The 26,086-nt window shown below is 40.0% G+C and overlaps 1 protein-coding gene across 3 annotated transcripts in view; it reads right to left on the bottom strand.

The window, feature by feature from the left end:
* The window catches only part of Armc2 (armadillo repeat containing 2), a 117,699-nt gene that overhangs the window by 49,469 nt on the left and 42,144 nt on the right, over nucleotides 1-26,086 (bottom strand). For all 3 annotated transcript variants that reach the window (XM_074077091.1, XM_074077103.1, XM_074077098.1), the window contains 4 exons: nucleotides 23,069-23,167; nucleotides 18,645-18,820; nucleotides 14,075-14,177; nucleotides 11,544-11,767 (listed from right to left, as the gene is read on the bottom strand). In XM_074077091.1, the coding sequence (XP_073933192.1) occupies nucleotides 11,544-11,767; nucleotides 14,075-14,177; nucleotides 18,645-18,820; nucleotides 23,069-23,167 (602 nt within the window). The remainder of the gene's footprint in view (nucleotides 1-11,543; nucleotides 11,768-14,074; nucleotides 14,178-18,644; nucleotides 18,821-23,068; nucleotides 23,168-26,086) is intronic.

The following is a 26,086-nucleotide window of genomic DNA, read 5'->3' on the forward strand; positions in this document are numbered from 1 at the left end:
AGTTCAGACTCCAGTGCCACCAAAGTAAAAAAAAAAAAAAAAAAAGATCTTCAATTGACCTGTGATAGCCATATCAACACATCGATTTCATAGATTAGAGACTTCTTACCCTATACTCTTATAAGTGGCATCAAATACTAATGTGGCCAAGGAATAGTTAAGAATTTTTAGCCTCATTGTCTTCTAAGAATCAAGAATTGAGATCTTGCAAACTTGTAATTCTTTTGTAAGATGTTTTTTCAACATTAGCCTTTGTCTAAGAGTCAAGAAGAGAACAATTAGTAAATCTATAAAAATGTGGTTGCTGTTACTTGCTAATTTTAACAGGCAGTACGATCTTTCCTTGTGGGATAGTACAGGAAACTGCTGGTTAAAAACAAGCCAGCTCAGTCTCACCACTCACAAGCCTGGGTTAGCTTCTTAACCTCCCAGAGCACATTTTTTTTCAGCAGTAAAGCAGAGGCAGTGGTAACTGATTGCCCTGTAATTGTGAGGATTCAGTGAGAGGAGATGAATGGCGTTGCTGGTGCCTGTTACCCAAGGGTGCTCAGACCTGTGGCCCATCTACACTTTTACTATGCAACTTCTTTCCCAAAATGCGGAAGGCTGAATGCTGGTCATCCAGCCCAGTGACAGGGATTCAAGTCCTAACTCTCCCACTAGTTATGTGACTGGGGCTTATGCCTCTTACCCGCCCCATCTGTGAAAAGGGAGTGAGCACTCTGCTCACTTTCAGCGTGGTTGTATGTCAGCTGGCAAATATGCAATGAAGTTCTGTACACTGTAAAACATCATGCAAACCTAAAGCATCATATAGCCTCAACTTTTAAAAACAGTTGAGGTAGCATGTATCTTTGATTAGTTTTCCCCTGTAACACCAACAAAAAAGATTTTACAACTAATAAGCTCAAATGTAACTGGTGACCTTGAAAACAGAGAAAAATTTTAAAATGTTTCAAACAAATACATGCAGGACATTTGTAGTTGATTCAATTATATTCAATTCAGTAAATTCTTCCTTGAAAGCTTCTGAGTCACAAACACTGGTGAAAACATAAACTACTCAAGCACTTCACCTGACCGTGGCTCCATAGTACAGTCTTCTAAGCTAAGGAAGAGCGTTTTGTGAAGACCAATAAACTGTTCTAGGAATTCCAGGTCATTGCAGCCAGAAAATGGAAAATTCACATGATCTGACCCAGCTCTACCCGTTCTCCTTCTTCTTTGACATCCTAGGCACTTGGGAGCTACTGGTTTACCTCAGTCCAAAGGATGACTCACACTTTCCTCCATGGAGCCCAAAGAGCACGGATGCAAATCCTGCCCTGCCCTGGACAGGCAGAGCCTGTGGAGACCATGGAGCACCCATTTCACTCCTGTGCACGTGAGCGGTTTCTTTTCCTGGCTCCCAGGTCTGTGATTGGGTACTCCAAGCCATAGTCATCTTGCTTAGCTCATTTAAATTCTCACAAGGGACACTGTGACCAGAGGAATCATAGTTTTCCTTGGAGCTCTTATTTCTTGTTTCAGTTTCAATTCATCTCCCTTTTAATCTTTTTTCTCAACTCATTAGAAAAGTTAAGACAGTTCAAGGTTCTTCTTGTACAAACATAATACATTATTTTTGTAACTAGCTGAGTGGCCAGGCATGGTGGTGCATCTCTGTAATCCCAGCACACCAAAGGCTGAGGTAGGAGGACTACAAGTATTTGTCAGAGGTAGTGCTGGTAGAAAAAACATGCATGAAACTTATACAACATACTTGTAAATTACCCAGTAATACTCAACATGTGACACCACCATTAACCTACTTGCTCAAGTCCCCACAGTTCCAGAACCCTGCCTTTCTGTGTTCAGTCATCTGAAGCCCTGCTGGCTTTTCATCCATTGTTCCTGGGGTAAGACTCAGTGCCCTTGATCATGGTCCATAAGGCCTCGTATGATCTGTTTTTTACCAAACCCTCAGGCTTCATCTCATACCACAGGCCCACCCACGAATTCTACTTTAGACTATGTCTCACTGCCTGCTCCCCTACTCTAGAAGTTTCAGTAGGACATCTACCTTGTTTCTCTTCTCGTCATTGGGACCCTAGCCCAAGATTAGTGCCCGCTGTGAACATTTACAAAGGAAAGACAGTGTAAATATAAAGGCTAGAATATCGGAAAACCGTGAGTTAATCAAACCTTATCTCTGACACAAATGGATTTCAAGATTCTTTTGGAGGAGCAGAGTAATAAAAAATACTGGATGAAAGAAAAATATACTTCCTGGAGGGGGACTGGTTTCCTAGGTGCTTATTCCCTATTCTATCTCATTCCAGAGAGCAACTCCTTTCCAGGCTCAGAACACAGACTCTCCCTTCTCTTGTCACACCTGATTGCTCACCTGTCCCATCTCTTCCCTCCATCACCAGGTCCCTACAACTTCATCTCTTACTCAACTCTGCAGCCTCCTGATTGGAGTTCCTTCCACAGTCTCTCCATGTCAACTTATCTCCTCAAGTCTGCTCACTGCTGCTGGATGAGGCCTCTCAAAACCCAGCGTTCCCTGTTCAGAGGCCTCCCCCAGTGTCCCAGGGTTATAGGAGTTAGGAAACCTGGTGTTTGAAATGATGGCTTGGATGTTAACAACAAAATCATACCCTTCCCATTAACATTGATTGGACTACTCGTGACATACAGCAGGGTATTGCTGACTTGCAGGCCTCACAACCTTCAGAAAATGACAGCCCTGGTTTGACCATCGAAAACCAAAGGTTCCCCGACCTGGTGTGTGGCAGGAGTTGATGGTGTACACCAAATCTCTGGAAGTTAATGCCACATTGCACAGTTTTCCAGGAATGACCACCTCTACATCTGCAGATACTGCTACAAGATCAGGTCTTGGAACTGCCAGTACAGTGCTTGTCCACCCTCCCTGTAGAGTGCACTGTGCTTTGCTTTCACTATGCTTTGGATTAATAACCTGCTGCTGCTTAAGTTTCCTCTGTGTCTGTCCTTGAATTCTTTCTCTCACAAGACCAAGAACCTTCTGGTCTATGGACCTGGTGGCCTAAACCCAGTAACAGCAGGGTCAGTGGGTAACACCCATATCCTGAAGACTCTTCACTCTCTAAGTACAGTCCACTCTCCAAGCTCACCTCCTATGCCTCCCTCCCTCTTTCTACTGCACAATGTCCTTGTCCGTTCACAATCCCATGCCTTTGAATAGACCACTTCGTCAGCCACACCTACACCCAAGTCCTCATGGGTGACCTCCTGACCATATTCAGGCCCAACTCAGGCTCCCTTGTCCTCTGTGAAGACTGCTCAGTGGTTGATCAATGCTTTATGTCCTGTGTCAACAACCACCTTGCTCAAGCCTCTCCCACTCCCATCACAATCATCATTACAGATTTCACAGTCTACTCTCCCAGGGCCAGCTCCTCTTTTTTATTCTTCAGTCTACTCAGATGGCAATAAAAAGTGCAAATAAAGAGCTCTTCAATGTTCCATTACTGGCCAACTGGGTGAAACTCAGAGGGAGAAGGGGAGGTGGAAGGGCAATGAGGAGGAGGAAGAATGGAAGGAGAAGTCAAGGGAGAAGCAAGGTTAAGAAACTTCTGACAAGGGGCTGGCAGAGTGGCTCAAGTGGTAGAGTGCCTGCCTAGCAAGTGTGAGGCTCTGAGTTCAAACTCCAGTACTACCAAAAAAAATTAAAAGAAACTTCTGACAAGATATTTCAGAGGACTCATAAAGTCTCAGTGAGCCTCAGCTGAAAGCCTTGAGAATGGTCTAGAAGAAACCACCAGGCAGATGCTGCTAAGAAGACCCCACTTTGAGAGCTGCCAGCGATCTCCATGGGTCACCATTCTTATTGCCAGGTGGAGATGGGCTACTGAATGCTCAAACCAATGACTTCTTCAGGGAAAACAGGAGAAAGATGAGTAGGAGAGTCTATCTAAAAGCAGGCAGGAAAGGTATTATGTGCCCATTTTTGAGCTGAGGAAAGTGAGACTCAGAACGTCTATGAGTTTCCAGGAGGGCTGGTGGCCTGGACTTTTGACCCCTCCCTGCCCGTTGCTTCCCTCACTCTGTTTGTCATTTCTCTCTAAACACAGTTACTTTATTTCTCAATCATCGGGAGTATCCATAACCAAAATCCCTTGAGCTTTATCTCAACTGCCAACTGCAAAATTGTTCACTTCCCCTTGATGATGTGAAAGAATAAACACAGCCGCCAGAGACCGCAAGCACTGTCAAATGCTTTCAAACCAAAGCCACACCATTTTCCAACCTCAGAGAAACATCTCCCTCTATTAATAAAAGCACATTCATGTTTTGGATTGGTGCCCAACTGAGACCACATATGTGCCCAAGTCACAGCTTATGTGGTAACCCAAGGAGTTTCACATTGTCTCACATATGATTAGTGCAGTTCTGGCCAAGATAAAGAAACCAGGCCTACAAGCCACTGTATATATGAAGCTACTGGTACCAAAAACTCCTAAGCATTTTATTGCATTGCAATAAATAGCATTTTGTAAGAATTGCATATGAAAGTATTATTAGTTTGTAATTCTCGGTAACATTGGTACCTGGCTGCTGAGGCCTATTTGGTACATTTCCCACCATGGATGTCCTACTTCAGCAGGAAATGGTTCTGTCCTCCTCAAGCTCCAAATGTCCTAATTTGAGTCTCTAACATGTGCCTATGTCTGTTACTGTTTTCTACTTACTGCTGTTTGTTACCTTGGTAAAATGAGTAGATAGCTGAGTCTTCTAACTATGGCTGTCATACTTATCAATACAGGAGAAATTTCAAATGCCATATAAACTATGTGACAAAATAAGGAAAAGAAATCAGAAAAAGATACATAAGAACTGTGACGTAGGGGCTAGGGATGTAGCTCAGTGGTAAAGCAATGGCCTAGGATACACAAGGCCCTGGGTTCAATCCCCAGCACCAGAAGAAAATAAGCAAACAAACAATAATAAGACTTAAGTAATGACACTGACTTTCACAACTACGCATTAAAGTTAGTGACATTTCTTCATTGCCACAATGAATAACATCTCCTGTACAGTGAAGGGATGAGGCTGAGCAGACAAGACCGTAATGAAACAATTCCTCTCTTTGGAAACTGTGGGCATAGGTACTTATTTCCCACCCATGATCTTCCTTGTTGCTGAGGAGATGTCATTACATAACACTCCAGCAACACTTCACCTCTCACTTCCTGAAGGGTGAGCTTGGAGTGGACCATGTATCACAGCCCAGCTCCTTCCTGTCCCTGTTCTCCCCAGCCCCTACTAGAAGTGAGCTGCCTTCGGAACACAGGATGTTCTGTTCCTCCAGGGGCAGACAGAGCCTGTGACTGGGTAGGTAAATGACATTTAAGAGTTCAGGATTAGAAGGCAGCCTGGCCTCAGCTATAAGCTACATCCTCAACCTTGGTTATAGACCACCTTCACCACCACCACACCCTTCCAAATTCTCTTGTTTCCAAGTTCAAAACACAAGTCTTACATGTTTAGGGGTTCTGAGTCTCCCCACATTTTCAAGTCTGCTCTTCCTGGAGAACCAGAGGCAAATGTGAGTTGCCTGTAGGCAACTCCTTCCCAAGAAAGGGTAGAGAAGGGAGGAGGCAAGGCCTGGGCTCTGAAGGCCTACTCTCTCAGGCCAAGTGAATGAGGGCTTAGTTTCATTGTTGGGTATGGTATTCCTTTATAGGATAAAAGTTCTTCAGTAAAAAAGAGCTGATGGAAACATCAATAAATACATTGTCAAAAAATTTTATATCATTGCTGGAGGGGTGGCTCAAATGGTAAAGCACCTGCCTAGCCAGTGTGAGGGTCTGAGTTCAAAGCCCAGTACTGTGAAAAAAAATTATATCATTAAAAAATTAGCAAGCCTACTACTTAATATCATGAATTATGACCCCCAAAAATTTTCATCTAGCTTCAGGAACAGTATGCTACGTGAAATAAGCCAGGCAGTACTCTAGTTAACTGTATTATGTCCGTATTAATTCCCGGTTTTGATAATGTCCTGTAGTTATATAAGATGTCACCACTGGGAGAAGCTAGAAGTACATGGAACCTCTTTGTACTATTTTTGCAGCATCTTGTGGATTTATACTTAGTTCAAAATGAAAGTTTCAAAAAGGGGCCAGACATAAAAGTATACACTGTATATTCCACTTACATTAAGTTTTAGAACAGGAAGAGTTTATCTGTGGTAAAACAGATCAGAAAAATGGTTCCCTTGGGGGCAGGGGGTAGCACAGTGGAGATTGCTGAGAAGACATGGGAGGAAATTTCTGAGGTGATAGAAATCTTCTGTAGCTTGATAAGAATGTGGATCAGTCATGTGGCTGTGTACTTTTATCAAACTCACCAAGCATACAAGATCTGAGTATCTCACTATATGTAAATTATACCTCAATCAAAGTCAAAAGAAAATAAACAATCTCATCTGCTGCTTCCTATTCAAGAAAAACCTTCAAAAGAACTGCCTTAAAATATTTTTTGCTTAATTATCAAACTTCCAATAATCTTCCTTAAATTCAAAAAACAAAATGAAGGAATGGAACTGGAACTAATGGGGTGGGAGGACAGGACTTCCTGAAGACTTCCACTGTGAAAAAAGAACATGCCACTGTGGGGTACAGAGCGAGGAGTGGGAAAGGACTGGGATTGGAGCAAGTCTGGAGATTCTTGAAGACTTAGAGGCCAGAGAAATGGAACGAAGTGGGAAGAAAGGAGACTAGCTAGACATGGGCTGCTGCAGAACACTTCTAACTTCAAAAATGGAAAAGCAGGATTGAATTCATAATCAAATGAGCTGGGCTAGGGGTGTAGCTCAGTGGTAGAGTTTTAATTTAATATGATTAATACCCTTGGTTCCACCCCAGCACTGAGGAAGGAAGGCAGGGAGGGAAGGAGGGAGGGAGGAAGGAGGGGGGAGGGAGGGAAGGAGGAGAGAGGGGAAGGACGGCCACAAAATCAAATGAGTTGACTGTAAAGGAAAAACAAAGGTTGGAAATACAAATGAATCTAAAAAATAGGAATGCAAGTTTACATCAATCTGGTTTAATAGTTACATGAAATTCCTATAAATTACCTAGCTGTAAATGGAAGTACATTGAGATATTCCTCAATTACAGCAAAGCAGTTGTGTATATGATGTTCTCAAAACACACACACACACACACACACACACACAAGACAAACAAGACACGATTTGGATTTGGCTGTGATTACAACACCAACAGAAGACTTCTCTATTCCCCAGGAAGAGGGCCTGAGGGAGGTCGGACTTTTTGAGGGAGGAATTTTCCTCAGCTCCTGTACTGGGCCTTCCTGATTGTTAGCCTTAAATGACAGATGAACTCTAACACATGGTGATAATTCATTCTAGATCAACATTGACAAGTGATCGCCTGATTCTGTCACCTCCTTGGGTAATGCAATTTACTACTAGCCTTTAGAGGCTTTGTCTTTTAGGGACCTATATTTCTTTTTCCAAGTTCCAGAGAGCTCTCCCTAAATTCTAGTATTGTGGAATTTAGTGACTTTCCCAGTTCAATCTGCTTGACTCGTGATTTTATAAGTCTGCATCTCCAGTTTTGCCAGACTGGGAATACTAAACAGTTTCACTCGGCACACAGGTGGTGACCCCTCAGTTCCTCTGAGCACCTTGTATTCACCAAATGCTACTGAATGGATGCTGACCACATGGTTTTTTAGAACAAAGCCTCTGGATAGTATTATCTGGTATGGGGATCCTTGAAAAGGTGGCCTCCGTTGGCAGCTGTTTTGTCAACCACTGTCATCCTCACCACCAGAACAGCCTGGCATAGAGCAGCCACCCACATGCACTTGTGACATGTTTGTCTCTTGGTTTCAGCCATGCAAGATGAACATATATGCATGCCTATCCACATGCACATACAGACATACACATACGTGAAGAACAAAGTCAATACTGGAGTGTATTTTCCTCTAAGCACTCTCAGTCCATCTGGTGGGGGAGATTTTCTTTCATACCCATTCTTTTATCTCCATTATTATGAGCCTGCAATCTAACTGTAGCAACACCTCTTAATTGGGGCTATTACGCCTAAGATCTTAACCCTCCAGTGGGTTAAGATCCCACAGACACGTTCGTTCTCCTCCTGTCACTTTCCAGCTTTTTGGAGTTTGTTTAGTGTCTTGTAGCACACATTCATCTTTCTACAGTTCTGATTTCATCTGATCCTCCCCGTGCCTGACCTCCAGCTGTTCCTGCTGCTCCAAGGCCACCCTTTGTAACCTGGTGTTCGAGACCCATGACTGCACACTCTGATCTCGCTTCCCACTACTCTTCACAGCATCCCTCTGCTTTGGACAGCACTCTCTCTTCAGCATCTCCCAAACACCTTATATATTACCAACGTTAGTGTTTAGTACTCTTTTCCCTTTGTTCTAATTTCCCAAGTTCTACGCAACCCTCAGGGTCCTGCTGCAGAAGATGTTTTCCAGCCATTCAGTGACTTCCAACAGGGTGGCTTCAGGGAAACCCAATGACTCTAGCCCTGTGCCAGATGCTAAAATGTGAAAAGTTTGAGAACATTATCTGATCCCAGAGAATGTGCAACAGTTATTTAGATTCTTTGGGTCATAAATCGTAAAGGGGAGGCTGACACGCTGTCCACTGTAGTCTGTTGTGTCTTTTTTGTCTTATACTTGGTCTCTCTGAGTTGGAGATGTTATTTTGTTGTTTTTGCAGCCTCAAGTAACTTTTCCTTTCCTCTCTCTCTTAATTGAACAAGATTGCTTTTAAAAATGTCTCATTGCCTGAGTTAACGGCTTTCAAGGTTGGTGTAAATGAACTCAGGAGGTCTGGGATCCTCCTGACTACATCTGTCTGGTTGAATATGCACAGGGAGTGGCTGCTGAAAGGCCAGTGTCACACTGGCACAGTGTCACAAGAACAGAAGTTTTCATCATTCCTGCAGTGTAGTCATGTTACTTACATTTTATCATTCAGACGATACAAACGGCTTTTCCCCCCTTCCTGTTCTTCTCATGCTCTCTCTTAATTTTTTGGTGCTACAGGGGTTTGAACTCAGAGCCTCACACTTGCTAGGCAGGCACTCTACCTTTTGGGCCATGCCCTCCATCTTTTATTTGCTTTGGTTATTTTTGTGATCAAGTCTCACTTTTTGCCCAGCAGTCCTCCTATGTATGCCTCCTACATGGCTAGGATTACAGGCCTGTACCACACATTTGGCCCAAGCTGGCCTCAAATTTTGATCCTCCTAATCTCTACCTCCACCATACTTGGCCCATCTGTTTCTTGTTTATTTGTTTGCTTGCTTGCTTGTTTGCTTTTTGAGGCAGGGTCTTGCTATGTGGCCCAGGTGGCCTAGATCTGGTAATCCTCCTTTCTCAGCCTCTTTAATTAAATATAAGGGAGTGTTGTGCTTAGGGTATTCTGCAAATGACAAAGCCCAAAACAACATTTCTTTTCTGCCCAAATCTTTAAACTCACACCCAGTGATATGGCGGACACAAAATGCAGTTAGCGCATGCTCTCAGGGGCAGCAACAATGGGCTCCACTTTCTCCTGTGGGACGGAGTTTGACAGCAACTCTGCCCATGCCTAAAGGCTTTGAAGACAAAGACCCTACAGACTGTGGTCAGGAGGACGTTCTGCAGCGCCCTCTAGAGGGCAAGGGAAGGAGAATCTGACCTGCTGAGTGGTTTGCACCTGAGGATACCAAATCCGGGGAAAAGAGAAAGAAAAGCAGAGGAACAGAGGGAGAAGTGCCTGTGCATACTGGCACTACGTGGTATGCAATACCGCAATGCTCCATCACACCAACTGATTTTGTACCTATGAAAAAAAATTATATCATATATAGAGAAATAGATTGGAAAGTGCTGTTTCAACTTTCTATACGTTGTATAATAATTTCAAATGATGCAAATATCTCAATATCAGAATGGTTGAGAATTTGAGATATATCCTTATTATGGAATATTATGCAGCTATTAAAAAGACTAAAATAAGTCTATAAAAGTTGACACATGAGATTTTTACTACGTATTGCTGAATGAGGAAAGAGAACTGCTTTGACTATCCCATTTTTAAAAGGTACTGAACACATTAGTGTCAACAACATTAACTAACCAAATGGACTGGAAAGAGAAGCAGGGAGGAAGAGGGTAAAAACCAAAACTGACTGTTAAAAATAACAGGTTCCACAATAAAAAGCATGAATTATATGTATGTGTGTGTGTGTGTATACACATATATAATTTTATTTGATACATATAATTACAATATTGAACATGTATCAGTGCATCTCAGGATAAAAATATTTGAGGAGTTTTTTTTTTTCTTGAGACAGGGTCTCACTGTGGCCCAAGCTGGACTTGAACTTGTGAGCCCCCTGCCCAGCCTCCAAGTACTGGGATTACAGGCATGTACCACCATACCTGCATCCTGGTGATTTTTATACTCTTCCTTATACTTTCCTACATTTTAACAGGAATTATAACCATTATATAATCAGAAATAACTATTTCTAATAAGGAAAAAAAATGAATGATTGAAAACGTTGGCAGCATGAAAATAATGTTTCTTAAAGTCTTCCTGGCCCAAACACAGCCTTGCTAGAAAACAGGAGGTTTTTACAATCTTCTTCAAATAGAGAAAGACCAAGATCCAAACTTAACAATTGTCATAAATATTTTAAGCATCTCGGAGACAGGGTGTAAATCTAAATTTTAACATGCTTTCCCAGTGGCATAGAGCACTCTGAATGCTCAGTCAATCCTCATTAATGGACAAGCACATTTCAAGTCACATGAGTTATTACAATGACGATGCTATCATTTCATATACAAATGCTATTAAGAGCAAAATCTCATCTGAAAAAGAATATGAGAGCCAGAGCAGCTTCAGTGAAAATAATTTAACTATGAAATTTAATCTGTCACAAAAGCAGTAATGAAATTCTAACACGCAACAAGCTTTCTCTTCTTGGTCTGGTCATACTAAATACATCCAGTTTTATTAACCTGCACTCCTACAGTCCTGAGGCTGCATGTTGCCTACACGCCCTGCGACAGCTCTCCACTGGGTATCATTCACTTCTATTATTGTAGATGCACAGGTCGTAACTTCAGCTACCAATCATCAGAAACAATCTCCAGGTCAGACCTGGCTTCAAAACTCTAGGCTTGTCTGCTAAACCTCTGACTATAACAAGCATCTGTTTTCAAAGAGGTGCAGTTCATTCACTCCTTCAGACCTGCCTTCTTGGAGGGCCGGGACAAAAGATGTCCACCAGCTTTGTGGAAGTTTCTGTGAACAGCCACGGAACAGGCACACAGGTTCCGCACACACTGGGCGGAGGTACCAACCCCTTTCCCTGAGACCTGGGACCCTCCCTACGCCCCCCACCACCCAACTGCAGAGACTGCTCCTCTGCCTTCTTTTAAATTGTGACTGCTGTTAGATAATATGAAAACTGATTTTACATATTTAAACTTTTCAAGTAAATACTTACCTGGACTAACAAGTGGCCTGAATTAGGCAAACATGGGCCACATTTCGTGGTGTTCTCATTCATTTTCTTTATCAAATTCATCAATATTTCCACAGCACCTTTGCTGATCATTTCACTAAGAAATCTTGGATTTCCAGAAATGAATTTGATAGTCCCCATACAGTATAAAAAAGCTTCTGTGTTAGTTGATAGGTCTTCACTTCTCAGTACCTCCAGTAATGATTCTGCCGAGAAGATGAATTACCATAAATGTCTAAGTGTAACAGCTGGAGAGAAATATATTAAAGCACTTGTATATGAACTTCAAATACAATTTGCAAAATATATTCACCTAAAGCCACATGCAAATGTTTGTTAAGGGTTACTCAGGTAGAAATCTTACTTTTAGCTATGACAAATTGATGTAATAGCAATGATAGCAAAAGGATGGTGTTATTAATACACAAATAAGAAAGTATTCTTTTAACTAAATGTCACTCCTTGCCTCTTAGTAATCTATATCAGCCTTAGTTACAAAAATGTTGAGTTATTGGAGACTAGTAATCATCAGAAAAATTTTAAGAGTTAAATTTCATTAAATAAGAATATATTTGTTGCTGTACTAGTGGGAAATAAATCAAGATAAGAACTTTTTTAAAAATCCCAAATACAATAGAAAGGGATAAACTGAATGTAACATCTACCCTTTCCCAAGATGACCTAAGAACATCCACCCAAATGCCATACTACTAGGTTTTAGGTATAATCCAGGCGACTCTAAATAAGGTTATAATGCATGCCTCACATTTAAATTTATCAATGTCAGCCATCATTTGTCAGATTCTTTCTTTGTTTTTAGTCTACTGAATTAGCTGATTCAATGATACTCATTTCTTTCAGCACTGGTTTTGTCCCTGTCTGCTGAGATTTAAAAAAAAAAAGTTGAGACCATTTATTTTGTTACTGAAAGAGAATGGAAAGTCTTTTTAATATGCTGCTTTTTTTGCATCTGCAACACTAATTCATAAAAATGGTCCATTTAGGTAACTACTTAAGCATGTTAGTTATTTAGGGGTATGTCAGAATCACCCATTATTAGCCAGATAGTTAGAATGCAATAAAACTCCTCTGCCTTTACTTGGGAAACATTTTGATATCAGATTTCTATAAAATTACAGATGTCCTTTAATCTTTAGTCATTCCTTCTATATCAAAAGACAAGAACTTTTGATTGTATCCAAAACAATAAAATGTGGGGATTTTTTTCCTAATAGTAAAGCCATGTCTAGGAAATGAATTTTTTTTTTCTTTTATTATTCATATGTGCATACAAGGCTTGGTTCATTTCTCCCCCCTGCCCCCACCCCCTCCCCCCGCAATACCCAGCAGAAACTATTTTGCCCTTATCTCCAATTTTGTTGTAGAGAGAGTATAAGCAATAATAGGAAGGAACAAGGGTTTTTGCTGGTTGAGATAAGGATAGCTATACAGGGCATTGACTCACATTGATTTCCTGTGCGTGGGTGTTACCTTCTAGGTTAATTCTTTTTGATCTAACCTTTTCTCTAGTACCTGTTCCCCTTTTCCTATTGGCCTCAGTTGCTTTAAGGTATCTGCTTTAGTTTCTCTGCGATAAGGGCAACAAATGCTAGCTAGTTTTTTAGGTGTCTTACCTATCCTCACCCCTTCCTTGTGTGCTCTCGCTTTTATCATGTGCTCATAGTCCAATCCCCTTGTTGTGTTTGCCCTTGATCTAATGTCCACATATGAGGGAGAACATACGATTTTTGGTTTTTTTGAGCCAGGCTAACCTCACTCAGAATGATGTTCTCTAATTCCATCCATTTACCAGCGAATGATAACATTTCGTTCTTCTTCATGGCTGCATAAAATTCCATTGTGTATAGATACCACATTTTCTTAATCCATTCATCAGTGCTGGGGCATCTTGGCTGTTTCCATAACTTGGCTATTGTGAATAGTGCCGCAATAAACATGGATGTGCAGGTGCCTCTGGAGTAACCTGTGTCACAGTCTTTTGGGTATATCCCCAAGAGTGGTATTGCTAGATCAAATGGTAGATCGATGTCCAGCTTTTTAAGTAGCCTCCAAATTTTTTTCCAGAGTGGTTGTACTAGTCTACATTCCCACCAACAGTGTAAGAGGGTTCCTTTTTCCCCCGCATCCTCGCCAACACCTGTTGTTGGTGGTGTTGCTGATGATGGCTATTCTAACAGGGGTGAGGTGGAATCTTAGCGTGGTTTTAATTTGCATTTAGGAAATGAATTTCTAAACAGCACTTTGTAAAGCCACATTATATTAATACAAACATTAAATACAAAAGCCAGTCTGTCACCCTAAGTTCTAAATGATGCACTAAATAGAATGTGGAAAACACAGAGAAAGATGCGCAAAAATAAGCATCACAACTTCTACATTTTACTAGAAAGTAAACTATCCTGCTTACCGTTAATTAATTATACTGTTTCTCTCTGGACCTCGTTTGTATGCAAGTGTAACCTTTGCTCAATGCAGCACTGACTGATACTCACCGAGAATGTTCTCATTTTGGATCAGAGAATCGTTCTTCTCACTTCTGCTAATTTTAAATATGAGTTTGCAGACATTAAGAAGATTCTTTCTACTCACTTTAAGCTGCAGAGAAAGAAAACACTTCCATTTCTATTGCAGAGGGAAATAAAGACATGCCATTTATAAAAACCACAAACATTCATATTAAAAGTGCAGCAAATCAAGAGAAGGAAATTTTATATACTTTATCATTTATCATAATGTGAATCTTTATGCTAAAACTTTTTCATTTAAAAAAATGCAGCAAAAGTATTTTTGAACATAAAGAAAAGTTCTAAGGAAATAACTTTGAAAAGTTTAGGCCACATACGTGCCAACTATGATGGCTAATTGACTCAATTATACTAACTACAATGTAAGTGATATTTTGGGTAAGATCATTTAATTTAATAGCAAACATTTATTTCTTAACTTTGAAGTGTTTTATACTTATATGTACAGTGATTAGTTATTTTTAAAAGAGCATATGAGAAAAAGATTTGAAGATTTTATGAGGAGAAAAGGGGCAGAACAATGCCAATAAATTTAACTAAATGGAGTAGTTGCTTTGAAACACAAAAGCAAAGGAAGATAGTACACATGTATGTAAATGGAAAAATGATGCCTGTTGAAACTATTCCAGGAATGGACGGGGGGTGTAAAAGGAGAATGGTGAAAGGGGTGAATTCAAGTATGATATATATGATGCATTGTAAGGACATTTGTAAATGCCACAATGTACCCCCAACTCAACAGTTAAAAAAAAAAAAAAGAAAGATAGATAACAAAATTTCAGCTCAAACTAATTTAGAAACAATCCACAGGAGAGGTGAAGGAGAGAAAATAAAAGGGAAATCATGTCATTTCTGTCATTTGCACAAAACAGTATTTAAAAGTAACACTTTTGATTAGATTATACATACATGTTTATTTTTAAGGCTATTTCTGGAATGCTTTGAGATAATCACTAGCATTTGAAGTTGAAAATTACCTCCTAAATCATACAAAAATATCAAAGTAAGTTAAACAGAGCAAAAGGAAGTACACTTTCTTCTTTTTTTTAAAGCATGGTATAGACTATAGTCTAAATTAGCTGTGTATTTATCTAAAGTAGTAAAAAATAAAGACAAGAAGCCCTAACTGTCCAGTATTAAGGAACAGCTGAATAAACTGGGGAGCAGCAATATTATTCAAATTAAGCAGGCACCCATAAGTGTAACTGTGAACACTGTACTTGAAAAACATCCATAATGCACTGTTGGATGGTAATATTCTAAGTCTTCATTGCAACAGTGTAGATATTTGTAGGAATGAGATCAACTATACATCTAAATTTGTACTATTAAAAACTATCCTTAAAATTATCTAGGACTGGAAATGTGACTCAAGTGTGAAGCCTTTAGTTCCAACCCCAGTAATGCCAAAAAAAAAATACTGTTAATATTGCTTATTAATGAGTTTTCAGTAATTTTTTTATAAAAAGACAATAGAATTTGTCCAACATATGTATAAAAGATTTTTTTCTCCATTTGGTCCACAAATACTGAGCACTTACTGTTGGCCAGGCATAGCACTGGGCCCTTTACATAAGTCATGGCAGAAAGAACCTGGGCGTTAGATGTCAACATTCCCTCTCTGCAACTGAGGAGTGTACACCTCAGACAAGCCACACAACCATCTCATGTCACCTGGACATGTATTAGCAATGCAGAATCTCAGGTTCCATAGATCTACTAAATCAAAATCTGCATTGCAGCAGGCTCCCAGGGGATTCACATGTACAAAGTCTGGGCAACACCATCATATTGGAAACTTCAGAAACTCAACATGTGGCAAAGTGAAAATTCCTTCTGCTCTCAGGCAGGAAAAAAGAAATGGGAACTTTCATAAAATTTTAATAAGTAGGTATTTGGAACAATATTGCTAAAAACAACAACAACAACAAAACAGAAAATAAGCTGACTTAAGAAAACAGAAAAAAGAGCTAGGTATGGTGGTGCTTGCCTGTAATTCTAGCAACACAGGAGGCAGAAGCAGGAGAATCTCCAGGTCCAGACCAGCCTAGCTTCACCATCAGATCTTGTCTCAAAAAATTGAAACCAACCAACCAAAGAAACAAACAAAACCCGAGAAAAATGTTTCCATATCAATGAAAATACAGTATATATTGTTCTTAAGATTTGAGTTCGTTGTCTGTCACCAGACTATGAGTCCTTGAGGTTGAAGCCGTGACTTACTACTCCGTGTGTGTGGTATGTACCACTTGTTCTACACTTAGCAAACATGAATGAATGCAACTGATCCCATGCCCTAAGTCTTTTATTTTTAGTGAAAAGTGGTAAAGGAAAAAAAAAAACTGGCGTCATAGTTTTCATCAAAATAACACCTCCAACAACAAAGAAAGAAAAGGAGAGAAGGAAGAAAAAGAAAAGCAAAAAAGAAAAAGACACAATTTCTAGGCCTACTATAACCTAGGTCAGTTTATATTCAAAGCAGTCCCTCAATTTTTTCATTGATACTTGCAAAACTATGACTTTAAGATATGAAAAGGTAATAAAATATGAAATTATCTGTAAGGATTATAGACTACATCATACAAATCTGTACTTTTTCTACCCCTTTCTGCTTTTTATCTCGCCAGGGTGCTCATGGAGCCCTTAGGCACTGGATGTGGTCTCTGCCTGCCCCCTGTTCCAGCCAGCCAGGGCAGGGCTAATTTATTCATTTGTGTCTCCAGTGTTAGACAGAATTCCTGACAAAGTAGGGTCACATGGTAGGGTAGTTATCTTCTTATGCTAAAAATAACACTTTATTCTATTTTTTTAAAATTGACAAATTAAAGAAAAGTAAGAGAAGTTTAAAAAATCATTGCTAATATTAGCACTATATATGACACAGTTTAAATATTAGCATTTCTTTTCTGTTTTTACCCCTGTGCAAAGCGGGCTAGATTTATTTTTTCCTTCCTAAATATAGTGGCATTCACACTTGATATATATTTGACTTTTCAAAACAATCTTAATACAGACTGATATATTTTTGTAAGACTTTTTTTGATACAAAGGTTAAAATTAAAATGGCTGTCTGGCAAATCTCCATTTAACCAAAGCATGCAAGAAACCAGAACAACCTAACATTATGCCCCCTGAGTGTTTCTAACTATAAATATTTTTAAATGCTGAATTATACTATTAAATTGGTAGACAGAATAAATAATGTACAAGTAGTAAAAAAAAGCTTTTTAAATGTATCTTCAGTTTGTACTGATTTTTTTCTTCAGTAGTTCTTATGATATGATCTTTTTCAAATTTACATAGAACCCTCACCAAAGTCTAACCTAAATAGGATCTTGCCTGGAACATTTTTGGACATTCAGGCAAGAGATAGGAAGTTGGATGTGATGGCTTTGAAGGTTTCTTTGGTGTCTTGGTTCCCTAGCTAATCAGAAAGCACAGCCTACTCAACTCTGCAACCTGGAACTTAACCTAGAGAACCTCACCTCCATTCAGCAAGGTAGCCAAAATCGCCAGATAGCTTTATCCGGTCACACGTCCAGTTCAGAATGCCTTCCCTGCTGGCAGATTACTTAGCCTCTTGCCCTAAAATGGCTAAGTTGTGCTATGTATATAATTAATTTGAATGACACCATAAATAACCAAAATAATATCTTCTCTGCAAAACACTAATGAATTCCTGGCTAGCTCTTTTCTTTCTTTTTTGGTTTGGTGTGGAACAAAATGTCGAGGATCCAGATGAAAAGCAAAAGCAATCTTTGAGTACTGGCAGCCTGGATCCTGCCCAGGGCAGATACGTCAGCAGAGACCTAGCATGAAATCACTATCGTTCTTTTTTTTTTTTTTTTCTTTGTGCTCCAGGGCTTCACATACACTCTACCATTGAGCTACATGCCCTTCCTGAAATCACTATTTCCAAGACATGTCTGAGTCACATATCCCAACCTCTAAAAAGAGAGTGAAATGCTTTAGGATGACAGCTAAATAAGAATGGAGCCTCCACCCAAAATTATATAGCATATGCAGTCAGAATATTCTGCTTTATGAAAGGCTTCATTATCAAAATAAGACACAGTGGACACTGTTAGTAACATGCCAACACTTTCCTCCCCTGTGTGCTTTATGATCTTATATTATATGAATTATGGGGTGTTAACATAAAGCTTTTACTTTTATGACCAGGTAAACAAAGCTGCATTCATTGGTTTCTGCGGTCCTCTTAGAACACTCCATAATGATTATGGCTTATCTTTTGGTTCCAACTGTTTATGGCTGTGACAACAAAGCGCTCCACTTAAACAATGATATCATTTTGTTCTAGGCAGAGTTTCTATAGACTCTTATTTCGTGTCTGGCCTTTTCTTCTAACGCTTTAGTGGAGCCTTCTATGACCACCAAGGGACCTTGAAAGCACCATGAAGCTGCTTTCCCCTTTCACACTGCATTTCTAATCTTTTTTTGTAATATTTACGAATAAAGCATTTGACACAGCATGTATGTGCTATAGTCTACTAGACCAGAGGAAGGAAAAACTTACTGCTAGGATAAGTTTTGCTAGTTTAAGGCTGAGCGAGTCTGAGGCAACATCAACGAGCTGATACAATGTCTTCAGAAGAGTACCTCTTCGCTTACACTTAGTTCCCAGCATGCTCCCTTCCTCTAATGTGCAATGGAGCTGTGTACAAGCAGCACAAACCGCTTCAATGTTTTCTTCTGTCAGAGCAAAGAGAGCAAAGCAACATCCATTCATTAAGGTCAAGTTTCCAGGTGTGTCCAACACAGACAGTGTAAGGAAAAACCCCACAGTTATTTCCCTGGACATCTTCAAATTCCTGAACTCTGTTTTCCCTTCTCAAAGCACTTGTGTCTCCTGATTTTTTCTCTCTTTGATCATCTCCTCCCATGTTGACTTATTTACTAATTAGTCAGTTACCTTATCTAGAATACACAGTTGTTCAAAGAGCGTGTTGAAGAATGGGATTGCCACCTATTTCGGTTGGTCTCCTTTATTTCAAAAGCCCTTCACCTTGACCTGTGTGCTCTTGCACCTCCACCTCCACCATTTTTGGCATAGTTCTGCTGGCCTAGAATGTCTTCCTTACCTTTGTTCCTACAAATTTTGTTCCTCCACATCTTTGTTTGTGCTCCAGAGCCTCCAAAAAAAAGATGCACAATTCTACATCCAAACACATATTTGTCTTGTACTCTGTTTATTTTTCATGTATGAGTGTGTTATGTTAGGTACCCAGTGCCCTCAAACAGATGTCATGCTAAGTGAGAAGGGACCCTGTCTTACATATCTTTGTATCAACAGCACATGCTACACTGAAAATACTATACAGACAATCTGTAACATAATTTTATGCATATCCATTTTCTAATATATCTGTTGATGAAAACAATGATCAATATTTTCCTATGAGATTAGTGATTGTCATCTGAGAAAAAAGGGTTCTTGCAGAACAAAAGCTCAAAATGTCACCAATTGTTAAAAAAAAAAAGGCAGAGAACAAAAAGAAGGTTTTAGTTAGGAAACAGGGAGACCTACATTTTGTTTTTATAATTATGATTCTGAGAAAAGTAAATTTTGAAAGTGGAGGTAACAATAATAGGCACACAAGGAAGAAAAGTAGCACGCAACAGGAGCATGAGGGGAATAAAAGAACCCAGGGTACGGGATATTTTATTTAAAAATATCATCTTTGATAGATTCCGTGACAAAATTTAAAACTAGGAAACTAATCTTAAATAAATAGCATGTGCTCTTAGAAGTCCACACAGAGGAAGTGTGCGCCTGCAGAAGGAAATGACTCAGGTCATTTTTAGCTCTTTTCAACAATAACATCTCAGAAAAAAAAATTGTAAACCTCAATAGCTAAGAAACCTTCAATGCCTTTCAGTTATGCAGTTAAATAAATGAACTGATGGGAAATTTAGACCAACTTTAAATAAAGGGAAAAACCTGAGTTCTATTGTATGAAACACGGTTGTTGTGTTGTTTTGTTCTTGTGTGACAGGCAGACTCTTCACAAGTCCCAAGTCCAGACTCTGGGCCACTTGCCGGCAATGGGTGGTCCTCGAGGTATTTTTCTCTAATACTTCAGCCTGCTAGGTTCTACTCAAGAGTAATTCTTTTAGCTTAAAATTTAAAAGGAAGGCTCAGGGTCAAAATTTAAACTGTTGATCAAATAACCCCCTTGTAGCAGTTACTTAGGATTGTAATAAATGCCACATGGCCTCGACAGACAGCTTGAGTTTAAGACCTGTCAAGATTCTCGATCAAGTTAGTGGGCAAGAGTTTGAAGAATGGAGAGTGACATAATCTCAGAGTTAACTTTCCCCCACAAGGTCCTTATTAACTACAAAGGGGAAAATGCAACCCTGTTACAGGATGAAGCTGGCAGACACTACCTGAGCCAAGTGATCAAACTTCACATCCCCAGCAAGGGACAGAAGAGCATCATGGGCACGGAGGCGCTCTATGGGTATACCTGCTCCTAAGGTCCAACCTTGATCTCCATGAGAAAACACCACCCGGACCCAATCTGTGGATAGATCCATGCAATAAATGGCCCACATCCCCCAAGCATGTGGAGATCATGAAAGAGACACGATAAAGATTTGAACTTGTGATGCAGAATTTTCTATTTATATAAAGGAAATCATTGGAGCAATCAGACAAACTGTTCAAGTGGTAGAGTGCCTGCCTAGCAAGTGTGAGGCCCTGAATTCAAGCCCCAGATTCCCCAGGAAAAAAAGAAAAAAGAGTTTAAGGGAAGTCATTGCAGGTGATTGGCAAGTCTAAGCAAGATTTGCATAGTGTTGTTTGGCAATTTCCAGCTATGTACAAGTGCACCCTTGGTTCTAAAAAATACAGGACAGAGTACTTAGGGACATGGGCAGTCATGTTGGCCATTTGTTCTCAAAAGTTTCTTTTAAAAAATGGGTGAATGGAGGGGGCAGTGAAAGAGAGGGGGCAGAGAGAGGAGAGTGATAATGCAAATGTGCTAAGATGCTGATATTGGGGAAATCTGGGGAAAGAGTATATAGGATTTTTAAAAACTACTCTGCAACTTTTCTGTAAGTCTGAAATTAATCAAAAGAAGTTAAAATTGGGAGACAGAGATCAGTGGATCACAGTTTGAAGCCAGCCTAAGCAAATAGTTCTGAGACCCTACCTTGAAAATACCCAACACAAAAAGGGCTGGTGGAGTGGCTCAAGTGGTAGAGTACCTGCCTAGTAAGTGTGAGGGCAGGTGTGAGGTCCTGAGTTCAAACCCCAGTACTGCCAAAAAAAAGAAAAAAGAAAAAAATTTAGAAAGAACCCAAGGAGTCAAGTAATCCAGCCTTGCCACCGTTAGCTGTTTTGAAAGTTGTTCAGGGAGAGAGAAGACATATTTCAGTGTTTAATAATCCCCAGAAAAGAGATCCATCCACATTTCAAACCCTGAACTCCTGGGTGGTGTTCTAAAATCTCTCTGTTGGTGTTTGGGTGGGCAGCACACTGGAAATCCTCTTAAAATCTTTCAGGTAGCAACCTCCTCCATGCTAGGTCTTGCTGACACTCACCCTCTTCACATGATGGTTCTGAGTGTTCTCTTCCTTCCCCCTTAGTCTGACTGTCATGCTCACTATTTGTTGCACACATTTCCTTAATAAAGGAGTTCACCTGGCATGCTCATAGGCAGGTTAAAATACTTAGTAACTCCAGAGGGGAAAATGTCCCATTCATATTTTTAGGATGTGGGGCAGGTGAAAACACTACTGGCACAGAGTTTAGATGACCCCCACACCCCAGCACCATCTTAAGCACATTGGCATGACCAGAACCTTGGCCAGGGCTCTGGCATTGACCGTGAGCACAGGCCTGCCTGCATGCGAGGAGGGGTGAGCCACTGGGGTGCACAAGAAGCAGATCTGGCCTCCTCCCTGATGTGAGCTGGGAGGACTCATCCCCTCATCCCTACCCCTGCTTCTCCCGGAACATGTCCCAGAACATTCACTCAACAGTTTCCACCAAGGGCCTACTGTGTGTGGGATGCCAGGTACCAGGTGTGGCCCTGGGACTGTAATCACAGCTCCCAAGGAGCCTAGTTCACCTTCAGAAATGGAATCCCGGAGGAGTTGCAAAGAGGGTGAAAGCGAGGAGTCATCCCTAAGCAGCTTCCTATACTCTGTGGATCCATTAGCTGTGGGCCTTCACCCCAGGGTGCTGGCCTGGGCACATCTCAAGCCACCTACTGCACTGCCAGTGGCACCCCAACAGGTGTCTTCAACCTCGAAAGTGTAGGACTCCAGCACAGTTAGAGCACGAAAACCATGGGCACAGCTGGTGCAGGTTATGCAATTATTCGGTTTCAGAGGCCTGACATTTGTTTTCATCTTTCACTTTCTAGAATGTGAACAGTTTCCCTACAGAAGTTGAACCAGCATTTTCTCAAGAAGAGAAGGTGATCATTAATTTGTATTATGTGGGGAAATTTAGAAGTTGCTCTCTTTACACATTCAAAGTAGAATTTTACTTACTAGAAATTTGGTTTACCTGTAATATATAATATATGTGTTACTGGGTAAATAAGTAGATGACTTCATTTGTTTGTGGTACTGGAGTTTGAACTCAGGGCTTCATGCTAGCCATGTCCCCAGATCTTTTTTTTTTTTTTTTGCTTTAATTATTTTTCAGACAGAGTCTCATGCTTTTTGCCTGGGATAGCCTAGACTTCTGTCTTCCTCCCACATAGCTGGGATTACAGGCATGAACCACTGTGTCTGCTCATTTATTGTTTTTAAGATATATTCATTAAACAGGGGAGGGAGAGAATTCAAAGTGACATTTCCAACCCAATATTTTTAATATATTCACAGAAATGATGGTCAAAGCATACTGAAAATATCAGGGCAATTGATAACATATAAACAACCACAGATATTTTTTATTTAAAACAAGAACTACTTTTTTACCCTTTTCTAATTCATGCAAAATCGGTATGATCCTTGTATTCCAAAAAACTTCATCTGCTTCTATTTCTGTGTCCTTTTCTTGCAAGTCAGCTTTTAAGACTGAAAAACAAACCCAAATCAAGAGAAAGCATCATAAAAAAGGAGTGATAATGGAGCCTCGTCAAAGTCTTTCTTATTTATTCCTAAAATAAATAAGCTACAGAATTAAACTTACTTGGCCTCCTCAGTCCAACCAGTTCTAATTACAGTTACAGGTATTTTAATCAAGTTACCATAAATAAAACTCAGATTAGATAATCTAAAAACAATCAGAGCTTTAAAATATGCCTGGGCTACTTCATAAAACATTAAGCTTTGTAAGTATTAAAGAGTGTAAGACAAACTATTTTGAGTTATTTTTACTTAAACTTATTTCTCTATAATGTAGAACAGATAACTATAGATTTATAAAGTATAAAGACTTTGAAAATGCTTAATGAAAAGTGTTCTATGGAGGGGGGTGGCGGACAGTTTATAGCAAATAAACTGTCCACACCACATGGGCCAGTAGCACCAATGCAAGTTATTTCTTGTGGGGTAGCCCCAGCTTCCTCATCAGCAAAACAAAGATTAGATTATTTGCCTACAGGGTTAGGAGAAGACATGCTGTAGGTAAAGTTCTGTGCCCAGGGTCACACTAGCAATACCCAGTATTTATGGATTTCCTTTTCCTGATTAAACAAACAAACAGGTAATCTGAAGGGTGCCACACCTGTATCAGCAAAGGTAGATGCTATCCATGCACAGAAGCTACATTGACTGTGCACTTCAGGTACAGCAGGCCTCTGCTCCAGTTTTGAAGAACACTATGAGAAGGCTCCCTATTTTGAATCCAGGGTATCAAGTCAGCTGCCTGTGGTCCTATAGCTTTACAGCCCTTGCACTTGACCTCTAAAATATTCTACCGCCCAGAGACGGAGAAGACTTACAGGTAACAACGGTGGGAAATGGAAGTCTTTTAAAACTACTAATCACAAACACAGTTTGCCCAGGCAGAGTCTTGGGATCTAAAAATGATGACTGTGCTGGGGAAGCTGTCATATGGATGCCTTCCTGAGCAGACCTAGACACATTCCTAGGCCTCAGCCTCCTCTGAGTTCCCCCAAAGCCCATCGCATGGCACCCAGTTTCAACAGGTGAGAGAGTCCATGTGGCCCACACACACCACATACAGAGACCTGTATATTTGCAATCTATTTAAATTAAATAAAGGACAATTTGACCAGGGAGGACCGTTAAGACCAGGGTCCGGGCCTGAATCCTTGCTCTGTTCCTTACTTCTCCTCTGTAAAATGAAGTAACAATGGTCATCTCTAAGTATTGGGATTATGGGTTATTAATTTCTTTTTATGTGCTTTTTTGTATTTTCCAGACTGCTGATGTATTCATGTTGCTCTCGAAGAGAAAAAACATACACCATGTATTAAACATGTGTGTATATATCTTATTCATCTTAGTATTTTCTTAACAGAGTTCAAATGAAGAAATCCAATAAAGTCCCCTCTCAATTATCTGAATAAATAGCAGAGAAATCCTTGGATAAGCCATCATGGCACATATTAAAAAATTCACTTGAGTTCAGGGATGTTTAAAATGAATCCTCAAGTCATCAAATGAAAATTTTTCCAAGCACATAGCACTGATGTCTCTCAGGAGAAGCAGGGAAACTGTACAAGTTGCTTATCCCAACCAACACTCAGCCCCCACCCCACCCCGCCGCCACCACCACTACAAGTCTAGGCTTGCCTCCTCTCAGACCTTCTTTAGTGCCCAGGAAGACCCAGGCACACTGTGCATGGAAAAGCACTGGAATAGCAAAATTTTAGAAATAGCTTATCAACAAAGCTGTCATTAAACCGTGGAAGGCTTGTGAGTAGCCTTAATAGCAAGGTTCTAGATAATCTATCTAATCCATAAATGCAAGACTTCACTCTAACATACAAAGTTGAATTGTCTTTAAGACAAAATCAGTCCATATTAGCAAATCCTGCCAAATGTGGTATGGGACTCAGAAATGTGGACTTGAGAAAGACAATACGGTGTACACACTGCATATTACATACCATTTCAGAAGGGTCTTCTGGGCAAACGACCTTGTATTAAAATACATAAATATTCACACTAAAAAAAAAAAAACTAGTAACTGGCCTCTCATCAGCCCAGATCTATCATCACCATGAAGTGAATTTGAAAGATATTTCAACTTCTAGAACTTTGGGGATTTCGGAATTGCAGATAAAAGATTATAGACCACTATCTCAATCTTTTGGATTGAGTTGAGTGTATTTTCATGAGTCTGCCTTAACTGATATATTATGCATAGGGACTCTAAGGGTAAATATGAATATTCAAGCAGTATAAAAACATAATTGCTCATACTCCTAGGTAACCAACCAATTCAAAGTATATAAACAAAGTCAATATTTTTCAAAAGCCAAAAGATGAATAATCAGTTTAATCCACATATATTTATGAGACTCTTGACTTTCTTAGAAACACAGACTTCAAGCCCAATACATCCAAATCACCTTTCCACCTTCGATACAATATGCTCTTATTAATACAAGATCCCTGTGAGAAACCATGATTAGTTAGAAACTAACTAGTTTCTTAAAACAGATAAATTCAAGAACAATGTTCACCCCAGGAAGACTCGAATCATAGGGGTGAGCCAGAAATCACAAAAGAGTTTATTTAACCCTCCTGGGCCCCTCTGAATGTCTCTCAGACATGTTTTGTTTCAGAACAGAAGTCAGCCAGACACTGCGGTCTAAGGGTTTCCTTCCAATTCTCTCTCAGGAATCCCTAGATGCATAGCTGTGTCTGTCTATGGCTTTTCACCTCTTCACACATACGCATTCCACCCTCACCTCCATTCTACACACTATCCCTGAGTTACTAGAGAAACTGAAGTATAGAATCGTGTGGTTGCTTTTTATGACACACACACACACAATAGTAAAGTTTTTCTCAGTCTTA

Source organism: Castor canadensis, chromosome 1 (assembly GCF_047511655.1).
Source record: "Castor canadensis chromosome 1, mCasCan1.hap1v2, whole genome shotgun sequence".
Taxonomy (NCBI): domain Eukaryota; kingdom Metazoa; phylum Chordata; class Mammalia; order Rodentia; family Castoridae; genus Castor; species Castor canadensis.